Genomic DNA, 22,903 nt, shown 5'->3' on the forward strand with positions numbered 1-22,903 from the left:
TAACAACTAACAAATACATACCACGATTCATCTGGTCATTCCTTCTGTGGGACACTCTGAAGGGTCATTCTTCTCATATTCAGTGATGTAACATACAGAATAGAAGTCAAGAAGTACCTTAAGTAATGCATATATCAGCTGCATTGGTAACAAAACAACTTCATCAGTAACTATGTGATTCTCTAAAATGAAATGAGTATATGAATATGACTACAAGAGAAATTTTAATAACTAAAAGAATATCAAACATGTACCAGAAAGAATTATCCACTTCAGTACTAGAAGAACCGCAATATTGAGGTGTGTATTTTCTCCAGCCACCCATGCCACCTCCAGATTTATCGGGACATGTTTTAGGTGAACGGGCTTTAGCATCAGGACCAAATACTCCTCTGTTAAGAAGGGCAACAATTACTGGTGGAAAGAATGTGGCTATCAGTAGTACCATCTCAATCTTATCAGGAGGCTGAATGTGCCAGAGGTTCTTGGCCCGAGCACCTTCATCATCATTATTTAGATTACTGAATTTGGTACCAGCGGTTAGACGACCTTGAGGACTTTGGCTGCTGCTACCGGTGTTGAAATTGGTTGCTTTAGCATCATCGTGAGGATGTTGTAGGTTATGAAGTCACACCACATAGTCAGCATGGAAGGAACAATAATGCACCTGTATTTTTGCCGTTTGTTTTGGATGAGCCTGTCTTCATCATCGGTATTTTTGAGCTTATTCTCGCTGGTGTCCCATTCGTATCCGGCCTTCTCTCCAGCACTGAGCTTCTGAGCTGTGTCAACAATGTTACCGTTTAAGTTACCCTACTAACCTTCCATCCATCATATATACTTTAAACATTGTGACAATTGTAAGAAAGTTTAACCAATTGGTAGCAATTGAGGGCCAGCCAAGGAAATATTTCTTATAAACATATATAGCATTAGAATACTCTTACTGAACTGTAGTAAATTGAGATTCAACATTGTACTTATTAAGTTCGTCTAGTTGGTTATAGACTGCAGCGACTGCATTAAAGTTAGTTATTACATCCTTGGCATTAACGCTAGAAGTATTGATTGCAATGTCTAGTTGTGTGGAGTAGTGGGAGATTTTAGTAAAGTTTAATATCTTGTTATATAGATCTTTGAGATTGGTATAGGCATCATACACATCTTTGACCACAGGTTCAGATTCTGATAGTCCTGATGCAGAATGGCCTGCTGCTATTTTTTCTTGTGCTGAATTTAGTAGCTGTTTGTATTTATCGAGTTTTGATAGGTTATCGTACGCTTCTGTGACCCGGTCGAATTGTTCGATGGATTCAATGGGTACAGGAACTGGGATCAAGGAACTGGAATGGAATCAGGAGATTCAGGAAGATGATGCACTTGAAGTAGGAGGGGTAGATTGTTCGGAGGAGACAGGCTCTGCAGACTGATTGGGTTCTGCAGTTTCTTCAGGCGTAGCTTGTTGTTTGGCAGAGTCTGTAGGCGTTGTAGGTGACGAGTCTTCAGCTTCAGTGGATTCTTCAGCTTGTTGTTTGACAGGCTGTGCAGGTTGTTGAGTAGGCACTGCAGTCCTGGAAGCCTCAAGTTCCTTTTCTAACTTAATAAATCGACCATATCGGTTCCTCACAAAGAAACGGTTTGAAATGATACCGAAATAAAATGTAGTTATGTCTGAAAAATCGAAATAGTCAGTGTGTTTCCAAACAACATTTTCGCCATACGTAACCTTGAGACACTTGGATATATTTCTAAAGTTAAAGCTATAAAAGAAGTCAACAAAGGAAACTGTAAAGTCAACATTCGTCAATACATGATCACTATGACTTAGGAACCTCAATTTGGTGACATAGAGTCTCTTGTCGGTTATGTCTTTCCAAGTATTACTCCCTTCTGACTTACGGAACAGGTTGAAAGTATTGTTATAAAATATAATGGCCAAAAATCTTTCATTATTACTGAATACCTTGGTCCTAACCAATCTGCCATAAAGATCAGTGGATTCCCAAATACCCCAAATACCTTGAGTAACCTTATTGAATCCATGTCCAGGCTTAACCCTGTAGGTGACAACTCCATTCTTATCACTGTAGTCGTACTCATTAGTACTCTCAGTCTCCTCAATATCAAGGGCAAAGGGTTTGGCCACGGGAGTAACGACTTGTTCAGCTTCAGGTTCAGGAGCTTTAAGTGAAATGACAGGTTTAGTCTCTGGAATAGTAACTGGAGGAGTCTCAGTGACAGGTGGTTCAGGAGCAGGTTCCTCAGCTTCTGGTGGAGTTTCAGGTTCCTCCTCGGGCTTAGTCTCTGTAGCAGTCTCTTCTGGAGTAGGTGTGACAGGTGTAGGTTCTGGAGCAGTGACTGGTGTAGTGACAGGAGCTGTATCTTCTGGAGGAGTGGGTTCTGGAGCCTCAGCCTTCTTTTCTATCTTCTTGACTTCATCAGATTGGTTCTTAACGAAGAAACTGTTTGAGGCAAGTCCAAGTGAAAATGACTTTATATCAGCAAACTTGGTATCATCAGTATCTTTCCAAACCTCGTCATCTCCTAACTTCACCTTCTTACAGCTGACTCCAGTGTTGAATAAGAAGGTATAGGATAGATCGACTATGGTTACTGTGTAGTCAGTCTTGGAGAGCTCAGCATCGTTCTCACCAAGGAACTTAAGATTAGTAACATCATGTCTATCAGAAGTGATGTCGTTCCACTCATCATCCTCCAGATGGAATAATGTGAACATATTATTTGTCAGTAGTACAACAAGGTATTTAACACCCTTGGTAGTCTTAGTCCTAACCAAGGTACCACATACATCAGTTTTAGATTCCCAGATCAGAGTGGTACCCTGAGATACCTTATCGAACAGGTGACTATCCTTGGAAGTGAATGTAACAACTCCATTGTGATCAGTGTATTCAAACTGACTGGTACTTTGAGTCTTCTCAATATCCAGAGTTACCTTGGTTGGGACAGCTGGTTTGGTAACAGACACTTTAGTTATCACAGCTGTCGTTTCAGGAGTTGGTTTATAATCGATTTTCTTTGATTCATTTTTATTATTAAGGACATAAAAATTGTTAGATATAAGACCAAGTCTAAATTTCCTGATTTCTGAAAACCCAGGATCGTCACTATGTTTCCAAACCTCAAGATCTCCTAACTTCACCTTCCTACATTCGACTCCATCATTAAATATGTAGGTATATGACAGGTCGACGATAGTGACATTGTAGTCTGATGACGTAAGCACAAGATCATTCTCTCCGATGAACTTAAGTTTGGTAACATCATGACTATCTTTGGTAATATCTTGCCAATCATCATCGGACTCTTTGAAGATTTTGAACATATTATTATCCAGCAATATTGCTAAATATTTAACACCATTGATAGTCATAGTCCTGACCAACTTACCACAGACATTATTAATAGATTCCCAGACATCCTTTGTACCCTTAGATATCTTAACAAACAAACAGCCAGGCTTCACCTTGTATGTAATAACTCCATTCTGATCGGTATACGAGAATTGATTCGTACTTTGAGTGTTCTCTATATCCAGGCTAACAAGTGTTCTCTTAGCTTTGGTAAGTTGCTTTGTCTGATCTTTAAGATTTGTGACACTGAACTGGTCTTTAGGAAGATCTAGATATAGACCCTTCAGGTATCCAAACTCAGGATCATCAGTATGATTCCACAGTATAGAATTATTGTATGTGATCTTAACACACTTGACACCTTCTTTAAACTCATAGCCATATCTAGACTCGAATATTATTGGATCATAATCAGTATCAGTGAGTTGATGATAGTTGGATGTACCTTCTTCAAGGGAGTACATCTTAATACCGGAGAAATCACTCTTTTCCTGAGTGATGTCTTCCCAGCATTCACCTTTACCACACTTCCTAAGAAGTACGAAGTTACCGCTTTGCAGCAGAATCGACAGGAATTTCTCATCTTTACCAGAACCCATCAGTACTGCCTTGAGACCATGATCGTCTGGTTGAGCAGTCCAGATCACAAGTTCATCTATTGAACCACAACATGCACTACCACAACATGCTGAAGCACAACAATTAGATTTGTATGTTTTTACAATCTTCTCGATTGTCAAATTTGCCATAGGATTGAAATGACCGAAGTTTCTGGTGGATCTATACTCAAATAGGTCATTATCCTTATTCTTCTCGATATCAAGAACAATGCTGGTTTTTGAGACCCACTTCCCGTCCGCTTTGTGGAAGTGTTTAACCTCATTATTTTTGAGGAATATGTTAATGTTCGTAACAGTTGTTTTGACACCATACACCGTGACCTTGGTTGAACACTCGTCATCAGTTTGTGCCTCCCAAAAAATATGATCTGAAAGACATCCTGACTTACAACAACTCGAACCACACACTAGCCAGGTCCACGAACTACTTAGCATTACAGTTTTGAATAGGTATCCAGGCTTTGTAGTGAAAGTCCTCGTCTCACCATGATGGACAAAGTCATAACCAATGGTACTAGAGGTCTTATCGACGTCAAGGATAATTTTGTTACCAGACTTCTGCCACACATTATCACCCTCATTAAAGTGCAATATATCACCATTCAAAAGGTATATGCTAACGTTTTTGGTACTGCTACAGGCACCTACACCATCAGCAAAAACCTTGCTGGCATAGTTTTGAGGATCACTGGCCTCCCAGATCACAGTCTCTGAACCACAACATCGTGAGCCACAGCAATTCGAACCACTCGTCTTAATTACCTGGTTGAACATTGCGTTACCCTTGGAGGTGTAGATGTTAATTTTTCTGTTATGATCGACCGTATAATCAAAGTCGTCAGTACTGGCTTTACTGCTGACGTCGAGGGTGACAGGATTAACCTTCCTCACCTCTTCACATACCCAGTACCTATCATCATCATTCATGACATTAAACTTATTAGATTTTAAATCAAGGAAGACACCTTTCAAGCAACCAAAGTCACCTTCCTCCTTCAGGTCCCAAATGTTCTTACCCTTATGGGTAACCTTCACACAGCCAACTCCTTCATGGAACAAATAACCATAAAATTCGTTAAACAGTGTTATGGAGTAGTGGCCTCTATGTAGCTCCATGCTCTTACCCTCAGCCATAGCATACATCTTGAGATCAGTAATTTTATTCCTGCTAGAGGTTACATCGTCCCATGGCTGACCCTTGCCACTCTTGAATAGCAGTGTAAGTTCACCACTCTCCAACATAACTGAAAGGTGTTTTGGTTCTTTTTTGGAACCCATCAACACTACCTTAAGTGCATGTTCACTTTGTGCTTCCCAAATAACCTTGGGTGAACAGATACAATCTGAGCTACATTTCTTGGACTTCATAACCTTTCTGATTGTGTAACCAGGCTTAGCTACATATATCCTAAAGTTATCCTTCTGAAAGTAATCGACTTTGATATTACTATTGGAAATCCTTACATCAAGATCTACGACAGCTGGAGACTCACTCCAGGGTCCAGAGTCAGACCCATTTAAGTGTATAAAGTTCCCGTTACAAAGATGAAGACTCATATTTTTAGTTTTCGAAAATGTTCCGAGACCATCAACATAGACTGTATGAAAATGCTCAGTTTGATCCTTGGCCTGCCAAATTACTGTCTCGGAGCCATCAATCTTAACAATTTTGTTGAATACGTATTTCTCCTTAGAACTAAATACCATAACATTTTTCTGATAATCCTCTTTAAACTCAACTGCGCTATTACTTGCCTTATCAGCTATGTTGAGTGTAATAGCTGTCCTAGGTCCAGTAGCCCCCTTTGGAGTTTTCTTAGGTCTAGGTCTATTAGTAGGAGCAATAACTGTCACAGCAACCTTTTCAGGAGCAGGTTCAGCTAGCTTGGCCAATGAAGTTTGAGGAACAGTCGTGGCAGTGATTACTTCAGACACTGGTGTTGTTGATTGACCTCCCTTTGCTTGAGTTGGATTAAAATCTAGTTTCTTAAATTTAGTTTTATTCTTCACAAAGAAATTGTTTGATATAAGACCAAGATCAAACGCAGTTATTGTGGAATACTCGGGGTCATCGGTATTTTTCCAAAGGTCGTCATCTGCATACTTGATCTTACTACAGTTGACTCCAGCTTTGAAAGTAAATCTATACGAGTAATCTGCGATAGTAACTGTATAATCATTCTTGGTGAGAGGATTATCAGAGTCACCGAAGAATTTCAGTTTGTCAATATGATGTCTGGTAGAGGTGATGTCTTTCCATTGACCAGATTCCAGATGGAATAATAAGAACATACTATTTGTCAGTAGGATTGACACATATTTCTTATTCTCATCAATAAATATAACCTTAGTTCCACAGTCACCTCCCTTAGAGTCCCAAACTGCATCTGTTCCCTTATTAACCTTACTGAACACATGCTCATCCTTAACGGTGAAAGTGTTAATTTTATCACTCTTGGAGTAGCCAAATTGACTAGTGCCCTGACTGGAGTCAATATCCAGAGTAACCTTGGTAGGTTCTATTGATTTCGTAACTACTGTTCCATCAGTACCACTACCACTACCACTACTGGATTGATCAGTTTCAGATGAACTTGATTCTGGTTGTGATTCAGGGGTTGGTGACTTACTTACCTGACCTGCACTGGTACCAGTCCCGGTTGACTGAGATGAGGATTGTGATGTAGGAGTTTGTGAAGCAGGTGTACTTGAAGTTTGAGTGGTAGGAGAACTTGTTCCACCTGCTTTAGGTGGTTGAGTACTTCCACTAGGAGAAGCAGAGGTACCTGCTCCAGATGAAGGAGTTGTCGGTTGTGATGCAGTTTTTACTGATTGACTTTGAGAGCCACTTCTGGCTGACTGGGTTGAAGATTGGCTCGATCGTGATTGACTTTGTGATGTAGGAGTAGAACCTGCTCCAGATGGTTGAGTACCTCCACTTGTAGGAGTAGTAGGAGTACTTTTAGAGCCACTACTTGCTGGCTGAGATGAAGATTGGCTAGATCGTGATTGCGATGAACTAGAGGCAGATTGATTTTGCGATTTAGTAGTAGAGGTTTGACCTCCAGCAGGACTAGTGCCCGCAGATGGACTACCTCTACTTGACGAAGTTGGTTGAGATTCTACAGCCTCTTTAAGTTTCTCCTCATAGTATGCGAGTTTGATAAGGTTTAACATCCCATCATACTCTGTCTTCAGATTGTTGTAGGCTTCATACACGTCCTTGACCTTTAGATCATCAGGATTAGTTATTTCTTCACCTTTTTCTATTTTGGTCACTACAGATGAGTATGCTCCTTGTTTTGCCAGTTCTTTGTATGCCGACCCAACTACAAGCTCATATTTATCTTTGACGTTGTCGGCCTTCTTTTTGAGTATGTTCTCTCCAGTACCACACCACAACCCTGAAATAATAACTAGTAATATGTAGAAATTGAACATTTACGAAATACATATAATTTTAAAATATTCATTTGGGGGACCAAGTGCCCAGTTTAGTGGAGAAGAGAAGCTGTAGGAACTTCTGCTGAGTGTTTTTGTCCTTAATAATGAAAAGCTTAATAGCCTGGTCAATTAAAAGAATCGGAACAATGAATAAAAGAGAAAGACTGGAGTTGGTAATTAGAATTCTAATAACCTTGAAGTCTTCAATGGGATTCAAATAAAGCCTGAGAGAAACAATTCCAACATGGACAAAACATATTAAAAAGGAAATAAACAACCAATGGTAATTTAAAAAGCAAGAGATGCCCAAAAAAGTATATTTCTGAATCCAGAAAATGGAAGATATGATAAGAAATATAACAAAAACAATGGAGGTGAAGTTCTGTATCAACCACACGTACTGAGAGTAGTTCAAGTGCTTACTTAGCAGATTCATACAGTGTGTTTTAGGATCTAATAAAATTGTTGATAATCTAGAATTATGAACTTACAGTGGAAGAAATTCTTGCAGGGCTGGTTATTAAGCATAAAAGTTGCGTTCAAATGATTATTGACGTAAAATATATTTATATAATGAGTGGCCATCGTGAATAGGGCGAACACAACGATCCTGCTATATATTCTGAACTAAAAGTGAATTATTTAGTATTTTAGTTACGTAGTATTTGTAGTATATATTGCTGCTTTCGATTTTGTTAGGCAACTGCTCCATAATTTTGTCCATGATTGGGTTATTGAGGAGTGTGATTGAAATTAGGGGTATGTAAAAGTACATGATTAAAATTAAATCAAAGTTCTAAAGAATTTACATGAGATGGGGGACCTACATTGAACACGGATGTTAGAGATAAGAGAGATTGTATAAAATACATTGTGATGATGGTGTAATATGACAAAAGCATGAAAGACACAGCCTCTTGTATGTTAGTTGAAGTGTTTCTGCTTTCTTTAAACAGCTCAAATAATAGTTCAAACAGCGAGTCTCCTTCGTTTATCTATTAATATTTGTAAATTACATAAAATTACATTGAACAGTTTATTGTACTTTAGTGAGCATGGTAATGAGGTAATCAAAGATGATAATACAATTTCTGACCTACTTTCCACAATCACGTGTTGCCTACTTACTCCTTGCCACCTCTTACCTATAAAAATATTACATAGTTGTGTTAATATTTGAATATCTAAGTATTAGAATACATTTACAGAATTTGCACAGAGGGTGATAGTTGAGTGAGATTGCGAATGCCAGATATGCATTTGAGAATAAATAAAAGTTATTACTATTCAGGCCTGAGCCTATGCACATTATATTCTCGTTGTTCTCGTTCAGTATGTTGAACATTTCAATGATATTCTCATAATTGCAGTTACAAAACAGCGACACCTACAATTAATAGAAATAAATTGTTTACAGATAATTGAATATTGTATATAAAAAATACCTGCAATGGGATATCATCGACATATTTTATATGCTGTCTGATATTATCAATTCCGTTAGGTAACACAATATGGCCCTCTTGGTTTATGTATGATGACCTAAAGCAGTTTTAAAACCATCACAAATGAATTTAATACTAATCTAAATGTCGAAAATACGTTTCTGATGTGGAAAGTGAAATCATTGAGTTCCAAGAGATCTCAAGTCCAAAAAGACTTCCAATGATTCTGGTGTGCTTTTCATTATGCTTAGAGAAGTACACGAATCTTATTCCAGACTTATGCAACTCGTTTATCTTTGAGTTTATTTCCTTATTCGCCTCGTATTTTATTCCTACAATACCTAGTAGGATGGAATTTTTGATGTATGACTTGAGCATTTCTCCTATAAAGCTTCCCAGGATTATGTCCTTGTGAGCTAAAGCTTCCGATGAAATGGTGTTTTTAAACTTGTTTGACAGTTTGTAAATGTTAATCCCTTTGTACTTATAATACAAACTGTTATGTCTATACAGAAACATGAGCTTATTGTTCTTTCTCCTAGTTCCAAATCCTGTTTCTGTTCCAGTTTGAGCAGTTGCTGTATATGGTGCTGTGGCTGGACCAGTATTACCAACATTGGTAGTTGGGGGAGTTTTGAAATTGTTATATATGGTCGAGAAGGGTAAAAGAACCTGGAGAATGTTGTAGTCGTCAATTGAAATTGGTTTATAAAGGTATAGAAACGACCCGATTCCATTCGATAGCCACTGGACGTTCAGGTCTGATATCTTCCTCCTCAACGCTCTATTGAGTGGCTTAATAACATTACCGTTATAGAAGTTAAGCTTGCAATCGTTAAGTATGGTAATCCTACACTTTATTAGCATCTGTATCACCCTTTTATTTAAATCTCTGTAAAAGTAAATGACAATGGAGTCGTCATTACTATCCAGAGCTCCACTTTTGATATCTGTACTGTAAGTTATTCCTGAAGTATTTATGACTATGAACTTCAGCAGTTTAAAGTGTTTCAGATAATATCTCCTAAAATTGAACACCGTGTTAAGGTTACACAAGCAGTTTGTGTAACTGGCAAGCTCATTGTTTATGAGCATTGACATATAACTATTGAACAGACTTGATCGATACATATTGATGTTAAGTATCGAGGTAAGTGCAATTGAGAATACAAGTGGTTTAAGCAAATTTTTATTATTCAACTCATAATCGTTTATGAAGGCGCTGTTGTCTTTCCCGTACAAGTCTATGTCGTTGTATATGTCCAATATCAGCAGCTCGTCCGTATCCTCGACCACGTCCTGTTCAAATACGTTCCCCAAGATGTTCGCCATGTTCAACGCCGAATCCCTTTCATCTGTTGTAGACAGGCGTATAAATACACCATCATCCTGTTGAGAGTTTTCGTGGTGATGAATTGATTCATGGAGATGGCTTGAGATTGTGGTGTTTTGGGTATTTTTGGATATTATTGAAATTTCCTGTAGTGACTGATAACTGTTCAACAGAATGCCCACATCATCAATGAATGAGAGTAGAGTGATTGTTGAAAGTCGCCTTATTAGGCTAAGTTCGTCAAACAAACCAAGTCTTAGAACCTTATTAACTTGCATAAACGAAATTTTTACTTCGCTTAGCATCATGTCTGAGGATTCAGATCCGAAAATTGAGGAACTCAGAAGTGACTTCGATGAACTTACTGATCTTACTGGGTTCAAATCCTTAAGCATATTCTCTTGATACAAGTCGAATATTGCCATTAGCTTAACGTTTCCCCACAACTCCGACAACTTGCTGAACGGGTCGAGACCGACGAACTGTAACATGATCAGTAGTCGGTACATGGTTATTATTGTACTGAATTTACTCTCAACATTGTACAGTATTGCCCACATGAGGTTTAGTATCAAAGTCACTATTATAATAATTACTATTACAATCTTGTTATTGTTGTTTAGGAAGATGTAATTATCATTATAGTTCCATATGATCTTGGTCTCTTCTTGGTTATTTCTGAACCATGAGCTTTCTCTTCTTGGCAGTTCTAAATTCGGCTGATAGTCGGAATGATCATGGAATAGGTAATAGTTGATGTACTTTAAGAACGAATCGCTTAATGCTACAAATGTTCCGTCTAAAAAGTGCTCGTTTTCAACTGGGGTTCCTACGAAATTACATCGTTCTCCTTCTCTATAAATCTCATTATGCGTAACCAAGTCATTGTTGTTAACGTTCAAGATAAGCAATGAATCGCATGGGAAGGTTTCGTTAATTCTAAGCTTGTAAACATCTCCTTCCACTAGGATGTTCCTCGGCAGTCTCACCCAGTCATAATCCCTGTAAACTGAGATAAAATCAGATGACGACGGATCGATGTTATACTTTTTAGTGTCAGATTCTGGATTCGGGTATGTGAATTCAAACTTTAGGAAGTGTAAAATTTCCAACAGGCGGTTACGTTTTCTATAGACTTTGGACACCTTAAACAGAATTTTAACATACACATTTAGTATCAACCAAAACAACAACAGCAGAAACTCAAGCACGAACTCCCAGTAAACGTTTGCGACTACTATGTTGTATATTACACATCCTAAATAACAGTTAACGCTTACACATCTTACCGATGTTGATAAGCAGTGCCGTCGCGTTCAATGCTATATCAACCTGGACCAATTCCGGAAATAAATCCTTTAATTTTATCTTATCATTATAATTAGATAGTATTTCCTGAATACCGTTTCATTAAATTTACATATATTAAATAATAACTGACTATTTTATACTATTAACTCACTGTTAATTTGCTTATAATACGATCGATTGCTTGTTTGGTTGTTAAACCAATTTTTACAACTGAATTTTCGCTATCCGATTCTTTATTTTTAGCATTTTCATCTGTAAAATAGACTTTTTCTGCATTTTCGTCAGACTCTTTGAAATAACTGTACAAATCATTTCCTAGTATCTGTTGAACTGTAGGTTCATTCAAATACTCCATTTAAATAAATAATTATACATAGATATACACATTTAACACATATGAACCATCATTTTAATGATTGATTTTAGAATCCTCTCATCACCACAACATATCATTTACTATCTAATATAATTAATTATTTTTTATTTTATTCTTTTATTTTTTACTATTATGTCTGCTTATGATAGATTTAATATTCATGCTCAGTTAGAGCATCTTCAGAGCAAGTACCAGGGTACTGGTCACGTTGATAACACTAAATGGTATTTTCTTATTTTTCATAATTAATCATATTTCCTTTTCAATTATATTTTAGGGAATGGGTTTTAAATATTCAGAGAGATACTTTGTCATCGCATTGTGGCCATCTTACAAGATTGGCTTATTTTTCAATTGTAGAGAATGAACCTATTTTCAGAATAAAACACCGTTTTTTACAGGTAATTTGTAACATTGATTCCTCTTTTTATTTTATTTCAGAGTATGGCTAAACCAGTAACAAATATCAAAGTTAAACCACAACTAGATCCACAACTCAACCATAAATAATGAAGATCAATTTAATAAATTAAGTTTTAAATCAAATGATCTAAGATAATGTAATAAATAACTTTATGTATAGTATGGTACAATATTAAGAGTCTGGTAGTATTTGTTTAATGTAGTAGTTTAGGTCAATATCGTAGGCGAATTCCTTGAAAGTGTTGTTGATTTTGAACTCGGGCATGTTATTCTCATTTACTGAGAACTCAAGTAAACTTGGCATGTCCTTGAAGCAGTGAACTTCTAGTTTATCTTCTGAATAGTCATAGTTAAAGACCACGTGACCTGCGCTGTAGTAGGCCTGAGTCTGTTTATACAAGTTTTGCAAAATTAGCTTGTTTACGTAATTCATAATCGCATTGTCTAGGACCATAAATACGTTCCCACTTCGGGTGTTTAGTACCTGGTTTAGGTAGGCCATAAGTGTCGGGGAGTTGGCTGTTTGACCCAGAACCGTTACATGGATAATTTGATACCTTTTAAAGTCAAAGAGTATCTCCACATCAAAGTAATTACTCCGTCTATAATTACATATATTATTAATGAATCGAATTTCACCCACTGGTGAACCTCCATTACCAGATTCTGTTTGTTCAGCAACAGGGTCTACTTTATCTGAGTAACTCATTTTATATTGTTGAAAGTGTATTAAAAAGTGTAATTTTATGTTAAAGATACATGAGTTGATTTCCTCGTCGGAGTACTTGATGGTTGGAAATGTGTTTACAGACTTGGCGATTTCAGACATCATTGAAGGCATTCTTTCATACCTCAAGTTGTTGTAAAGATCAACAGAAAGCTTTATGTTTGGAGGAGGGGCGTTTATCTGGTTAGTTAGAGTTAACAGATTCCTGTTGAGATTCTGAACAACATTTTGGTTAAAGTAGTCAGTGTTAATTTCCTGAAGGAGCTTGTTTATACCCTTCTCATATTTCGTGAGGTCAAAAATAACCTTAAGTTTTAAAAAAATCTCCCTCTGAACTCGGGTGAACTGTATCAAGAGGTTACGAAGAACAACGTTTGATCCTTCGTTGTTGATAAGCTGCTTATTAAGGCAATTATAGTCAATTATGCACCTACTGAGACAATTGTTGAGAAGAGTAATGAACAATACATTATAATCATCGTCCATTACATTATTTATACTGACATCGCAAATATTGCCCGATGTGTATTGAAAAAAATCACTTTTATATTCATTCATATATGAATTTAGCAAAAAATATTATTATAAGGAATAGAAGATTTATTTTTTTGGATTTTTATAAATTTTATTCAAATTCTAAGGGAGATTCCATACATAAAATTCCAGATTCTCAAAACCATTCTGGATTAATAGAGTACAAATTTAATTGGGGGATCGGCAACACATACACTGAACATAGTAAAACTCGGTAAGAATCTCAAATTCTTCTCTCGACAATTAATTTCTTTAGAGTTGGACGAAAGTTTGTCAAAAACCCCAAAGTTGTTACCATTTCTTCCGACTATTTCAATATTGAAGAGGAATTTGAAAGGTGTAAAGTTGTTTTCGACGAAGTTAACGAGCAGTGGGAAGTTCTGTGGATAGAATTCAACAAACTAAACGGGAAACCATTTCCAATAAGTAAATACGGGATTCAAACGTCAAAATTAAAATCCATCGAATTTGCAAACTTTATAAACGTATTGAACCTACTTAACTATTAACATAATTTTAATTTAGGATAAATTAAAAAACACTAATTCTGTACACACCAGTGATACCAATAAGGCTTATAATTCTAAAGAAATTGAAAGTTCAAACTCAGTAAACGGTGAACACACATCATCTGATCGCACCTGTGTTCCTGAGGACTCAAAGGATTCAAATAAAGAAAATAATATAATATTTGATAATGTATTGCAGTGTTGGGTAGGACTTGGTAGAAGAGGAAGTAGACCTATATGTAGAGCCTTTTCTGCAGACTACCACGGATACGAAAAATCTAAAGAATTGTCCAAAAATAAAGTTTAGTTACAATTATTTAACTTTCGTGATTCAAAATTGTACTAAATCCGGTTTATATATTCATTTAAATGAGCGCTTTAAGATATAAAATAAAGAACTGTGTACAGTATTACCCAGGTACTTTAACAACAAGTCTAATTTCATTTCTTTAGTGAGAAGTAAATTATGGAAAGGTTCCAAATTTAATTTTCTATTTTTTTATTTTATTAATTTTGATATTTCAGAAATACAATACAACCGAATGAAGCTTGGTGAATGGCCACCTCCCAATTCATCACCTTTACACCCAGTATTATTTTACTTGAAAATTTAACTTGTAGATTGAGCCTTGGGGCAAACAGTTGTTTGTTTTCAATACTACTTTGAATGGAAATGTAAGCTAAACCCCCTTTAATTTTTTTCAGAACGAGGCTCTTTTGTGTATAACTGACTCGACTCGTAAACCCCTTATTTACTTCTATAGGGAGGACTTTCAAGCTCTAGTAATTCTAAAATTTCCATCTTTTTTTAGAAACTGTACATTGAGAAGATTAAGGAAGAGTTGGAACGACTCGAATCAGCTGCCAAAGTAGTTTAATTGATAATCATTTTTATTTCAGCCTGACGACGACAGGTATGCAGATTCTCTTGCCTACTCCCTTAACAAGAGTTATACAATGCAAAGGATGAAAACAGGTCGCCATTCATCACACACCATTATGCGGAGTGTTCAAAGAATTAAAAAATAATTTTATACATATACATATACAAATATGGATATAAAATAATTAGTAGTGTATATTGTATTGTGTATAACATTTAAATTAGTTCAATTTTCCGAACTGATTTTAAAATATCTCTCCTTACATCTAAGGTGAAAATGCGTTTGACATTTTCGAGGGCATTTGCAAAAGATCTACTCATCCAGTAAGAAAATGCTGTTCGTGTTGTCATTCCATCCGTTGGCCATTTGCTTGGATCGTGTCTCTTGTATTCAGTTATATACCCTTCTCCCAATAAAACGAAAATAATAACACCTGTTCCGGAAAGTAAACCATTGCCTGTTGCTGCTGTTGAGTCCCAATTCTCAGTAATGCTCGGAAATCCCACTGCAAGCATTATTTCATGACTAATATAGAATAATATGGTGAGAAAGCCAGTCATGAAAGGCCTATTAACAATTGACCTAGAAACAGATGATTGTGGATAGTGAAGAGAAATTGTGAAGAGAATTGAGCAAACAATCATGGAAACAATGAAAACAAGGAAGCCGTGCCAGTATGTTTTCCCTTGCCAATTATTATCAGGGCCCATTTTATAATGAGATAGCACTGCAATTACCATAGAGGGTATTGGGACGACTAACATGAGGACTATGTCAATCTTGTGTACGTAAATAAAATCAACCAAAAGGCCTGGAGCAATGCCCGGATAATAAACATAAATAAGAGACAGAGCTACTGATGTCATTAATATTGGAGAAATAACATGTGATTGAAAACCATTCCCAGAACCTTGGGATTCAGTACCATTTTCACCTGCATATACAACTGACCACATGGAAGCAGTTAAACAGGTGAAAATTATTGATATAGTGATCTCAACTGTGAGAATTATAAAATCAGTATTATATTTTCTGCGATTACCGAAGATACCCAAGACTATATAGTGTATCAACGATGTTGAAACGGAGGAAATGGGAATGGCTACCATAAAGTACGGCATACATTTCCCACCCAATTTATAAATAAACTGTAGATTAAATCCGTAGATTGTTGCAGATGCAGCCAGTGTCCAATAAAAAAATGTTAGATGGCCATTTTCGCCACCAGTCACATACGATACTAATAATACAATATTCACTATAAAAGAACTCCAATTGATTGCGATAGAAATGTACCCACATTGTTCTCCATAAGGAAGAATATACAGATTACCTAGAACTACACCTACAAAACAGGCCAGCTCCATACAGTTGTGTAATCTGCTCACGTAGAGGCTATAATATTTTCCAGGTATTTTAAACCTATTTAAGGAAAACGGCGACCCGTTCATTCCAATAAGCAAAGTATTAAATAATGAAAATCCAACTAGCATATATGCTATTATCTTTTTAGTCTTTTCTCCGTTTTTTCCGCATTCGTTGTTTTGACCGCTCATTTCTAATCATTCGTATATTTGCCAAAACTGTAATCACAGTTTTATGTGTAAATAATTTACAATTGGTTTTATCAACCAAAAATGTACACATTCCGTTTTCTGGAATTGTTCAGTTTATTTAGGTAATTAAAGAGGAAAAGTTCATTGTATTGATAAATTAGCCAAAGCTGCAATATTTACAGCAAGAAATTGTCAAGCCATTTTCTAAATTTCCAATGTAAAATTCATCCAAAATTTATTAGGATCACATATACATAAATACATTTTCTTTTCGGAACTGTTATATCAGAAAACAGTTAGATGTGGAAACCTGACAACTGGAGCTTGAGATTGTGAGTATTACACATATTTGATTCCGGAAACTTCTTCATTATTTAACAAATATTATTAGATTAGAATAAAGATTAATGATGATATATGTGCTCATGATTCGTAGCTGATTCTCGATCACTGTCAAACTCAATGACATTCTTAGATTTAATTTTAAACAAGGAATAAAATTCTAAAAGGACGCGATTTATGTTCCATCTACACTCGACTTTACTTTTGTTGTTTTTTCCACTTTAGAGCATTTTCTAATATCTTGGTGTTGGTTTTGTCATCTGGGAAGACGTATATTATGTCGTCCACTTCCTGGTCATTTTCCAGTTTTCTCTTCCTAAGTATCTTCTTTGGAAGTCTTTTCTTTGCGTTCTGCACTGTTTGTTCATTTCCGTATTTTTTTTCCATCTCCACCAAGTGATACAACAACTTACTCCTCTCGACACTGCTGTCCTTATAAAGCTTTATTCCTTCCTCAATCACTTCACGTCCCTTTTCATTGTTACCGTTTTCATACTCATACTTACTATACTCCTTATATATCTAAGCATTCATGTTATGTGATTGTATATATTTTAATACCTTGATGTGCTGTGTCTTCTGTAATAGTTTCTTGTACAGAGAAATCACGTTTGAGTAGCTGTAGTTTTTTTCTATACTAATGTACTTGTTCCATATGGCTTCCGGGTTGTTCATCTGTTCCATTTCAATTGCATACTCGCAGAGTTTTCTAACTCTGTTAATCTCGTTGAGTAAAAGCTCGAAGTTAATATACGACAGCCAGCTCTAATTGATAATTAGCAAGTCCACTTAGTATCTTAATTTTAAATAGACATACCTTGTAGTTGTATGGATAAATTTCGACGTATTTAGTGAATATAATTCTGCAACGATCAATATTCCCAAGCTTCAGCTCAATGTCACTGTATGTCTCGAAAATCTTCTCCTTCTTGCACAGCCCTATTGCGTTACCCATTACGGACCTCATTTTTTTCAAATCTCCCATCCTCAACTAAAAATCATTTTAAATCCAATAGAATTGAATATAAACTAAGAATAGCTTACGTAGAGTTGTGATAGGTAAATGTAGATCTTTGAAAAATCTCTGGGTAATATTTGAAGCGACTTCAGGTAAATTTCTTCCGCTCTTTCCTTCGAGTCAAGTTGTAATTCTGAGAAGAATGCGTAGAATATCCAGAGGTAACTATATCTTCTCCAGAGTTTGCGATTATTATCCTTGGGTAGGTTTGCGATTGCTCGTTCGTACACCTGAACGATTCTATCCTTCTGTGCCTCCAACTTTTCGTCTGAGCAAGTTTTTAGCATATTTTCCAGTATCGACTCCTCTAGCTTAATGTAGTTAAACCAGGTATCGTAGTTGTCTGGGTTCAGAGCTATGTCACCTTCATATTCGTTTCTTTTCTTCACGCTAATCAGGTCATCTATGAATTCATTCTTGAATTGTTTCTGGAACGAGATGAAGTTGTCGTAGAGTTTCTCGCTTTTAGTCTTGTCTAGTAGTTTCAATCCTTGCTCATACACACTATTTGCTCCTTCGATGTTGTTCTGTCTCTGCTCGAAGTTAGCAAATTTTATGAAAAAATCTTCATCTAGTAGCTCAGGATCCAACACTTCCACACACTTGACGAATGCTGATCGTGCTCTTGATACTTTCTTGTACTTTTCCTCAAACTTGACTAGCTTTAAAAATGACATACAGCTAGGTCTGTTCTCGATATACCTAAATCAACCATTAAATGTTAGAAACTCCACCTGTTAAATATACTTCTACAACGGTCTAGTTCACCACATCTTTCCTCAAACTTTATATATAACATCCATGCCTTATCCTCTGGGTTCCACTCCATCCACCTACACACTCATCAACACTATCCCACTAAGCACACAAACATTCAATTAAGTAAATAATATAATTGAAAAAGTGTGAAATTACCTTTCATAGATACTTCTTGCTCCTGCGTAATTGCCTAGTAATTCTTCAAAGTGTGCGTATTTGAACCAGAACTGATCAATTCTTGGCAGCAAGCAAACGACTCTGTCGAAAAGATTTCTTGCAGAATTGATGTTCTTGTTCTTCATTTCCGTTTCAATGTATCTTAACCACAGTGATGGGTTATTTGGGTCAACCAACAACGCTCTCTCAAAGATCGACCTCGCCCTAAAAATATTTATAATCCACATCGTTTTGTAACACTATATTAGGTATTTATATACTATACTACCTTCTAAATTCTTGCTGATTTGCTTCCCAAACGGCATATTTTATCCATGTTCCTATATGATGGCGTTGCCTTCTTAGTGTATCTTCGAATTCTTTCCTCTTTTGAGCCCTAAGAATTAATCAAAACAATTTAACAAAATTATATAATTAAATTCATTATATATTTATCATTACTTATAGAAGTTCAGCTCTTCTTCATCTGCGATTGTTTGTTTTGTTGTTTTCACCTCCTTTGTTTGCCATTCTACTGCGTCACGTAATATCTGCTCTGCTGTTATTTGAACAGCTGCAGGCATTTTATTTTTAACCTAAAAATTGAGTTGGTTTGTGTGACTTTCATACCTGCAGCTTGGAAGGATCAAACGGCGGCATTGCGATTACTTAAAATGATATTATATATGTATTTAATATAATTTCTTAAAAGATTAAAAATTATTTGACAACATTAATTGTTTTATAGTGTTTGATTTCAATTAGCTTGGGCTGATACATTTGAAAAAATTCTCCATCAACCTTAGAATTATGATTTTAAAATCACGAACCTGAAAGTAGCTTTTTTCATCTTTAGATAACTCTTTAAAATATATTTTCCAGGGTCCAGATCCCACATGTATTCTTTTGGACTTTCCAATTTTTAGCTAAAAATTTCATTATCCTTTTTGCACAATTATTAAATATCACTAATTCTAAACTTACCATATCTAATCCAACGTCCTTCATATCTCTATAACAAAAAAATTCCATCTTTTTGTCACCCATAACTTGGTTAGCCATTAAAAGCTCTTTTTTAAATTCCTATAATAAAAATTTTGTATAAAATTTATATTATTGTGTATTTATTAGTGTTTGTTATTAATAAAATTGATTAGCATTGTGTAAATCGTACTTGTGAAACATTTTTTATCCCAATTTCCGAAGATATTGAAAACGGATCAATTCCTGAAGAGAAGCTTGGGATGTTTAACACAACTAGCGATGCCGATTTGAGCAGAACAGGCAGTTCCTTTTCCTTTGAGTCAGTTACAAACATGACTTCTTCATCTTCGCCATAAACCACTTTATCAATCTGCTTATTTACATACACCAAACCCATAAATGTCTTCTTAAAAGCTTCAATTAAATATCTCTACACAAATGATTATTATATTTTTAATTTTTGGCTGTATGATATGATAATTAGAGCCAACTAATTTATTGGAGCATGAATATCTTGTTCTTCGTCTGTCAAAGCCTCTGCCGATTCTACTTTCAGTCCCAATACTAAAGTAGTTACCCATCTTAAACTTCATGCTTTCAACTAAGTTCCCATCCTTATCCATAATATTCTCCTATTTATTATTTTTAAGCTAGTAATTTCTTACTTTGAGCCTTGTTTTAGAGTTAATTTTATTAAAGCTTCCACCTGGATTTAGGGTCAAAAAAACATCCCAGAAATCATGCTTAACTGGATCAGATTTCACTAATCTACTCAAGTATGAAATTAGCCTATAAGGGAATTATCAAATAATGGAAAGTTACGGTTTCATATTATCTTCAAATGGCTTTAGATTACGAAACTTGTCCCACTTCAAAGCCCTTGCAAAATCATTTCCTAAAATCAATCATGAATTTCAACCAATAAAATTCCAACCTGTTCCGTATGGTATTATTCCGAAACAAAGTAAATCAGGATTGATTGAATGTTTTTCAACCTCAGATACTACCCAGGTTAATGTACCGTCACCTCCAGCAGTAATAACAAAAACAGCTAAAAATGTAAAAAATTAAAAACCAACGTTGTTCAGGTTCATCATTATTTAAAAATTCCCTGAGTTTGATAAAGCCTGGTTTATTTCCACTTTCGCCTTCGAAAATGGATGAAATGTGTAGAGTCAATGGCTCAGGTTTGGACAACTCAAGTGACCTCACACCTTGCTAAAGAAATGTTATTCAATTAATTAAACAAATAAGTGTTTTAAGTACGAAGAATAAAATTAAAAATAGGTTATAGGGAAAGAGGAAATCCTACCTTTATAAAATGGTATGCGTTCCTTCCTCCACTTTCAGGATTAACATATATAAATACATGTCTCATCTCAGCATTTTACCCCTAAATTGAAATTTACAAAACAAATAAATGTGTTGGGATAATGAGTTTATTTGTACATATTCTGGTTTGCAACCCATTAAATATTAATTTTAATTATCCTCACACCCCCAAGTTTTTTAATTTTTATTTTAATTTTCACAAAATTAAAAAAATTTTATTCATTTTAATTTATACCTTAAGCTACCGTATTCGAATCAGAATCATTGATTTTGGATTCTTCACGCCATAAAACTGAATCAAAACTTTCGTTACTTTTTAAATAATTTTCATTTTCTTCCATTATTTTCTTAATAATTTTGTCGAGTTTCCTGTATATTGGATTAATCAAGTCATTTTTTGGCTTTCTATTACTCACCATGCCACGATTAATATCAGAAATAGTTTTACACTTATAATCGTTGGTATGATACTCTTTTGTATTTTATTCACTGACCAAACTATCGCCTGAGTTGTGTAAACTATTATTCCACTAATCGTCCCCGAACAGACTATTACACACACCTTCGACTAAATTAATTTATTTTCAACAAGTACACCTTTTCCGATTTAATTTCTTCATAAACAAGTGCAGATAGTAGTAAAATAAGAACGATTCTTAAGATTTCTATGTTCGTTTTGGAAATTTGACTGAAAATGTAATCCTGCAATTCTTGTTTATCGTAAAATTTTCCAGCCACGAGGACCATTTTTTTGTTCTAACATCAATATGATTTGTAAAATTACCAAAAATTCTACTGGTTTCAGTTGATATTCTCCCAATAGGGTACCCGTTTGTCTACCGATGACACTAAACTCGATATCCTCGCTCCCGTAAAATGATATTCTAATATCGCCAATCTAATAAAACTATTTAAATTTTCTCAAACTTTTGGGTTAATTATATCCCCTGTGTACAGAAAATCGTTGAACACTTGAGTGTTTAGATTACTTATTTCAACTGGAGGGACTGAACTACTAGGCTCATACCACTCGTCGTCATCAACTTTCAGCTTTGACTTGTTATTTAAATTAACAAACCATTCTCTCCCTATTATATATCCACCTAATTTTTATTATGACACTATATTATAAATATCTGTTCCATATACCTATTTTAATTTGTTTAGCGTACACCCTCCCTGACCCACCGACATTTGGGATAAAGTTTGGGTTTTTATAAAATATGTTACTGGGAAGCAAGTGATCTACAAATTCTCCAGAATAGAACTTTCCAGTCATTCTCTCCCTCGGAACCCATTGGAATATTTCTACCTTGGTCTCCACGAATATACCATTGTGTGAGTAAATGTTACTCCAAAACTCCTTTCCAACATAGTTAACCACACTCTTGTCCAATCTACAGTTCTAGATCTCATTAAAGGAATTTTTATATTTTATCTATTGTGCCTTACAATGTGTACTATCTTTCCGTTGTTTTTGCTATCAGGTACACAGGAGGCCTAAATATACGTAAATTGTATTTATAAATAATGATTTTACGGCAGTTATATCCTTCAAATATTTCCTTCCCGCTCTGGCAATTTTGATGTATCTGAACAAAAATACCATGTAGACCAGAAACACCAGAAATTGCAACAAAATTTTCAATAACATCATGTAAAATTTTAGGTATTAGTTATTATATTTAAATGGTCTTTTGTATAAAATGAATAAAAAGCATGCAACTAGTTATATTATGGTACTTTTAGGTTCCATCTGATTTAATTGACCTTTAT

At 35.4% G+C, this 22,903-nt stretch overlaps 10 protein-coding genes across 10 annotated transcripts, besides 23 other annotated features; 3 read left to right on the forward strand and 7 right to left on the reverse strand.

The window, feature by feature from the left end:
* Window positions 1–27: 27 nt before the first annotated feature.
* Window positions 28–7,435, reverse strand: TA13425 (SfiI-subtelomeric fragment related protein family member, putative; the record flags this gene model as incomplete). The annotated part of the gene is made up of 5 exons (XM_947142.1): window positions 28–210; window positions 272–591; window positions 633–813; window positions 974–1,329; window positions 1,381–7,435. 5 exons carry the CDS (start codon window positions 7,433–7,435, stop codon window positions 28–30), a joined length of 7,095 nt encoding a protein of 2,364 aa, XP_952235.1.
* Window positions 7,379–7,435: a sequence feature (Signal peptide predicted for TA13425 by SignalP 2.0 HMM (Signal peptide probability 0.980, signal anchor probability 0.003) with cleavage site probability 0.675 between residues 19 and 20).
* A 28-nt stretch (window positions 7,436–7,463) lies between these two features.
* TA13420 (uncharacterized protein) lies at window positions 7,464–11,882 on the reverse strand (the record flags this gene model as incomplete). Its single annotated transcript, XM_947143.1, has 10 exons — window positions 7,464–7,891; window positions 7,930–8,065; window positions 8,097–8,234; window positions 8,266–8,433; window positions 8,525–8,583; window positions 8,639–8,825; window positions 8,884–8,980; window positions 9,041–11,450; window positions 11,497–11,611; window positions 11,679–11,882. 10 exons carry the CDS (start codon window positions 11,880–11,882, stop codon window positions 7,464–7,466), a joined length of 3,942 nt encoding a protein of 1,313 aa, XP_952236.1.
* Window positions 7,539–7,607: a sequence feature (9 probable transmembrane helices predicted for TA13420 by TMHMM2.0 at aa 109-131, 317-339, 980-999, 1052-1074, 1084-1101, 1129-1151, 1191-1213, 1225-1247 and 1267-1289).
* Window positions 7,665–7,733: a sequence feature (9 probable transmembrane helices predicted for TA13420 by TMHMM2.0 at aa 109-131, 317-339, 980-999, 1052-1074, 1084-1101, 1129-1151, 1191-1213, 1225-1247 and 1267-1289).
* Window positions 7,767–7,835: a sequence feature (9 probable transmembrane helices predicted for TA13420 by TMHMM2.0 at aa 109-131, 317-339, 980-999, 1052-1074, 1084-1101, 1129-1151, 1191-1213, 1225-1247 and 1267-1289).
* Window positions 7,991–8,059: a sequence feature (9 probable transmembrane helices predicted for TA13420 by TMHMM2.0 at aa 109-131, 317-339, 980-999, 1052-1074, 1084-1101, 1129-1151, 1191-1213, 1225-1247 and 1267-1289).
* Window positions 8,172–8,225: a sequence feature (9 probable transmembrane helices predicted for TA13420 by TMHMM2.0 at aa 109-131, 317-339, 980-999, 1052-1074, 1084-1101, 1129-1151, 1191-1213, 1225-1247 and 1267-1289).
* Window positions 8,284–8,352: a sequence feature (9 probable transmembrane helices predicted for TA13420 by TMHMM2.0 at aa 109-131, 317-339, 980-999, 1052-1074, 1084-1101, 1129-1151, 1191-1213, 1225-1247 and 1267-1289).
* Window positions 8,655–8,714: a sequence feature (9 probable transmembrane helices predicted for TA13420 by TMHMM2.0 at aa 109-131, 317-339, 980-999, 1052-1074, 1084-1101, 1129-1151, 1191-1213, 1225-1247 and 1267-1289).
* Window positions 10,753–10,821: a sequence feature (9 probable transmembrane helices predicted for TA13420 by TMHMM2.0 at aa 109-131, 317-339, 980-999, 1052-1074, 1084-1101, 1129-1151, 1191-1213, 1225-1247 and 1267-1289).
* Window positions 11,377–11,445: a sequence feature (9 probable transmembrane helices predicted for TA13420 by TMHMM2.0 at aa 109-131, 317-339, 980-999, 1052-1074, 1084-1101, 1129-1151, 1191-1213, 1225-1247 and 1267-1289).
* Window positions 11,883–12,035: 153 nt separating the features above from the next.
* TA13415 (uncharacterized protein) lies at window positions 12,036–12,413 on the forward strand (the record flags this gene model as incomplete). Its single annotated transcript, XM_947144.1, has 3 exons — window positions 12,036–12,127; window positions 12,181–12,304; window positions 12,345–12,413. 3 exons carry the CDS (start codon window positions 12,036–12,038, stop codon window positions 12,411–12,413), a joined length of 285 nt encoding a protein of 94 aa, XP_952237.1.
* Window positions 12,414–12,498: 85 nt separating this feature from the next.
* TA13400 (uncharacterized protein) lies at window positions 12,499–13,539 on the reverse strand (the record flags this gene model as incomplete). The annotated part of the gene is made up of 1 exon (XM_947145.1): window positions 12,499–13,539. One exon carries the CDS (start codon window positions 13,537–13,539, stop codon window positions 12,499–12,501), a length of 1,041 nt encoding a protein of 346 aa, XP_952238.1.
* Window positions 13,540–13,574: 35 nt separating this feature from the next.
* TA13395 (uncharacterized protein) lies at window positions 13,575–14,403 on the forward strand (the record flags this gene model as incomplete). Its single annotated transcript, XM_947146.1, has 3 exons — window positions 13,575–13,801; window positions 13,844–14,072; window positions 14,113–14,403. 3 exons carry the CDS (start codon window positions 13,575–13,577, stop codon window positions 14,401–14,403), a joined length of 747 nt encoding a protein of 248 aa, XP_952239.1.
* Window positions 14,404–14,465: 62 nt separating this feature from the next.
* TA13390 (uncharacterized protein) lies at window positions 14,466–14,974 on the forward strand (the record flags this gene model as incomplete). The annotated part of the gene is made up of 5 exons (XM_947147.1): window positions 14,466–14,514; window positions 14,550–14,686; window positions 14,718–14,771; window positions 14,802–14,879; window positions 14,909–14,974. 5 exons carry the CDS (start codon window positions 14,466–14,468, stop codon window positions 14,972–14,974), a joined length of 384 nt encoding a protein of 127 aa, XP_952240.1.
* A 221-nt stretch (window positions 14,975–15,195) lies between these two features.
* On the reverse strand, window positions 15,196–16,536 carry TA13385 (Tpr-related protein family member, putative; the record flags this gene model as incomplete). Its single annotated transcript, XM_947148.1, has 2 exons — window positions 15,196–15,980; window positions 16,023–16,536. The coding sequence occupies 2 exons, from the start codon at window positions 16,534–16,536 to the stop codon at window positions 15,196–15,198; spliced, it is 1,299 nt and encodes a 432-aa protein (XP_952241.1).
* Window positions 15,373–15,441: a sequence feature (11 probable transmembrane helices predicted for TA13385 by TMHMM2.0 at aa 21-43, 58-80, 87-109, 119-141, 148-170, 174-191, 211-233, 248-267, 280-302, 317-339 and 352-374).
* Window positions 15,478–15,546: a sequence feature (11 probable transmembrane helices predicted for TA13385 by TMHMM2.0 at aa 21-43, 58-80, 87-109, 119-141, 148-170, 174-191, 211-233, 248-267, 280-302, 317-339 and 352-374).
* Window positions 15,589–15,657: a sequence feature (11 probable transmembrane helices predicted for TA13385 by TMHMM2.0 at aa 21-43, 58-80, 87-109, 119-141, 148-170, 174-191, 211-233, 248-267, 280-302, 317-339 and 352-374).
* Window positions 15,694–15,753: a sequence feature (11 probable transmembrane helices predicted for TA13385 by TMHMM2.0 at aa 21-43, 58-80, 87-109, 119-141, 148-170, 174-191, 211-233, 248-267, 280-302, 317-339 and 352-374).
* Window positions 15,796–15,864: a sequence feature (11 probable transmembrane helices predicted for TA13385 by TMHMM2.0 at aa 21-43, 58-80, 87-109, 119-141, 148-170, 174-191, 211-233, 248-267, 280-302, 317-339 and 352-374).
* Window positions 15,922–15,975: a sequence feature (11 probable transmembrane helices predicted for TA13385 by TMHMM2.0 at aa 21-43, 58-80, 87-109, 119-141, 148-170, 174-191, 211-233, 248-267, 280-302, 317-339 and 352-374).
* Window positions 16,027–16,095: a sequence feature (11 probable transmembrane helices predicted for TA13385 by TMHMM2.0 at aa 21-43, 58-80, 87-109, 119-141, 148-170, 174-191, 211-233, 248-267, 280-302, 317-339 and 352-374).
* Window positions 16,114–16,182: a sequence feature (11 probable transmembrane helices predicted for TA13385 by TMHMM2.0 at aa 21-43, 58-80, 87-109, 119-141, 148-170, 174-191, 211-233, 248-267, 280-302, 317-339 and 352-374).
* Window positions 16,210–16,278: a sequence feature (11 probable transmembrane helices predicted for TA13385 by TMHMM2.0 at aa 21-43, 58-80, 87-109, 119-141, 148-170, 174-191, 211-233, 248-267, 280-302, 317-339 and 352-374).
* Window positions 16,297–16,365: a sequence feature (11 probable transmembrane helices predicted for TA13385 by TMHMM2.0 at aa 21-43, 58-80, 87-109, 119-141, 148-170, 174-191, 211-233, 248-267, 280-302, 317-339 and 352-374).
* Window positions 16,408–16,476: a sequence feature (11 probable transmembrane helices predicted for TA13385 by TMHMM2.0 at aa 21-43, 58-80, 87-109, 119-141, 148-170, 174-191, 211-233, 248-267, 280-302, 317-339 and 352-374).
* Window positions 16,537–17,076: 540 nt separating the features above from the next.
* TA13380 (RNA processing protein (crooked neck family), putative) lies at window positions 17,077–19,471 on the reverse strand (the record flags this gene model as incomplete). The annotated part of the gene is made up of 9 exons (XM_947149.1): window positions 17,077–17,400; window positions 17,440–17,643; window positions 17,696–17,869; window positions 17,923–18,598; window positions 18,631–18,729; window positions 18,812–19,036; window positions 19,101–19,208; window positions 19,274–19,407; window positions 19,442–19,471. The coding sequence occupies 9 exons, from the start codon at window positions 19,469–19,471 to the stop codon at window positions 17,077–17,079; spliced, it is 1,974 nt and encodes a 657-aa protein (XP_952242.1).
* A 60-nt stretch (window positions 19,472–19,531) lies between these two features.
* Window positions 19,532–21,173, reverse strand: TA13375 (diacylglycerol kinase, putative; the record flags this gene model as incomplete). The annotated part of the gene is made up of 10 exons (XM_947150.1): window positions 19,532–19,612; window positions 19,642–19,737; window positions 19,796–19,894; window positions 19,986–20,225; window positions 20,287–20,427; window positions 20,461–20,584; window positions 20,618–20,690; window positions 20,730–20,846; window positions 20,875–21,013; window positions 21,108–21,173. The coding sequence occupies 10 exons, from the start codon at window positions 21,171–21,173 to the stop codon at window positions 19,532–19,534; spliced, it is 1,176 nt and encodes a 391-aa protein (XP_952243.1).
* A 527-nt stretch (window positions 21,174–21,700) lies between these two features.
* TA13370 (uncharacterized protein) lies at window positions 21,701–22,784 on the reverse strand (the record flags this gene model as incomplete). Its single annotated transcript, XM_947151.1, has 6 exons — window positions 21,701–21,883; window positions 21,912–22,025; window positions 22,055–22,230; window positions 22,277–22,532; window positions 22,580–22,627; window positions 22,668–22,784. The coding sequence occupies 6 exons, from the start codon at window positions 22,782–22,784 to the stop codon at window positions 21,701–21,703; spliced, it is 894 nt and encodes a 297-aa protein (XP_952244.1).
* Window positions 22,698–22,784: a sequence feature (Signal peptide predicted for TA13370 by SignalP 2.0 HMM (Signal peptide probability 0.622, signal anchor probability 0.374) with cleavage site probability 0.415 between residues 29 and 30).
* Window positions 22,713–22,766: a sequence feature (1 probable transmembrane helix predicted for TA13370 by TMHMM2.0 at aa 7-24).
* Window positions 22,785–22,903: the final 119 nt, after the last annotated feature.

This window comes from Theileria annulata, chromosome 2 (assembly GCF_000003225.4).
Source record: "Theileria annulata chromosome 2, complete sequence, *** SEQUENCING IN PROGRESS ***".
NCBI classification, from domain to species: Eukaryota; Apicomplexa; class Aconoidasida; order Piroplasmida; family Theileriidae; genus Theileria; species Theileria annulata.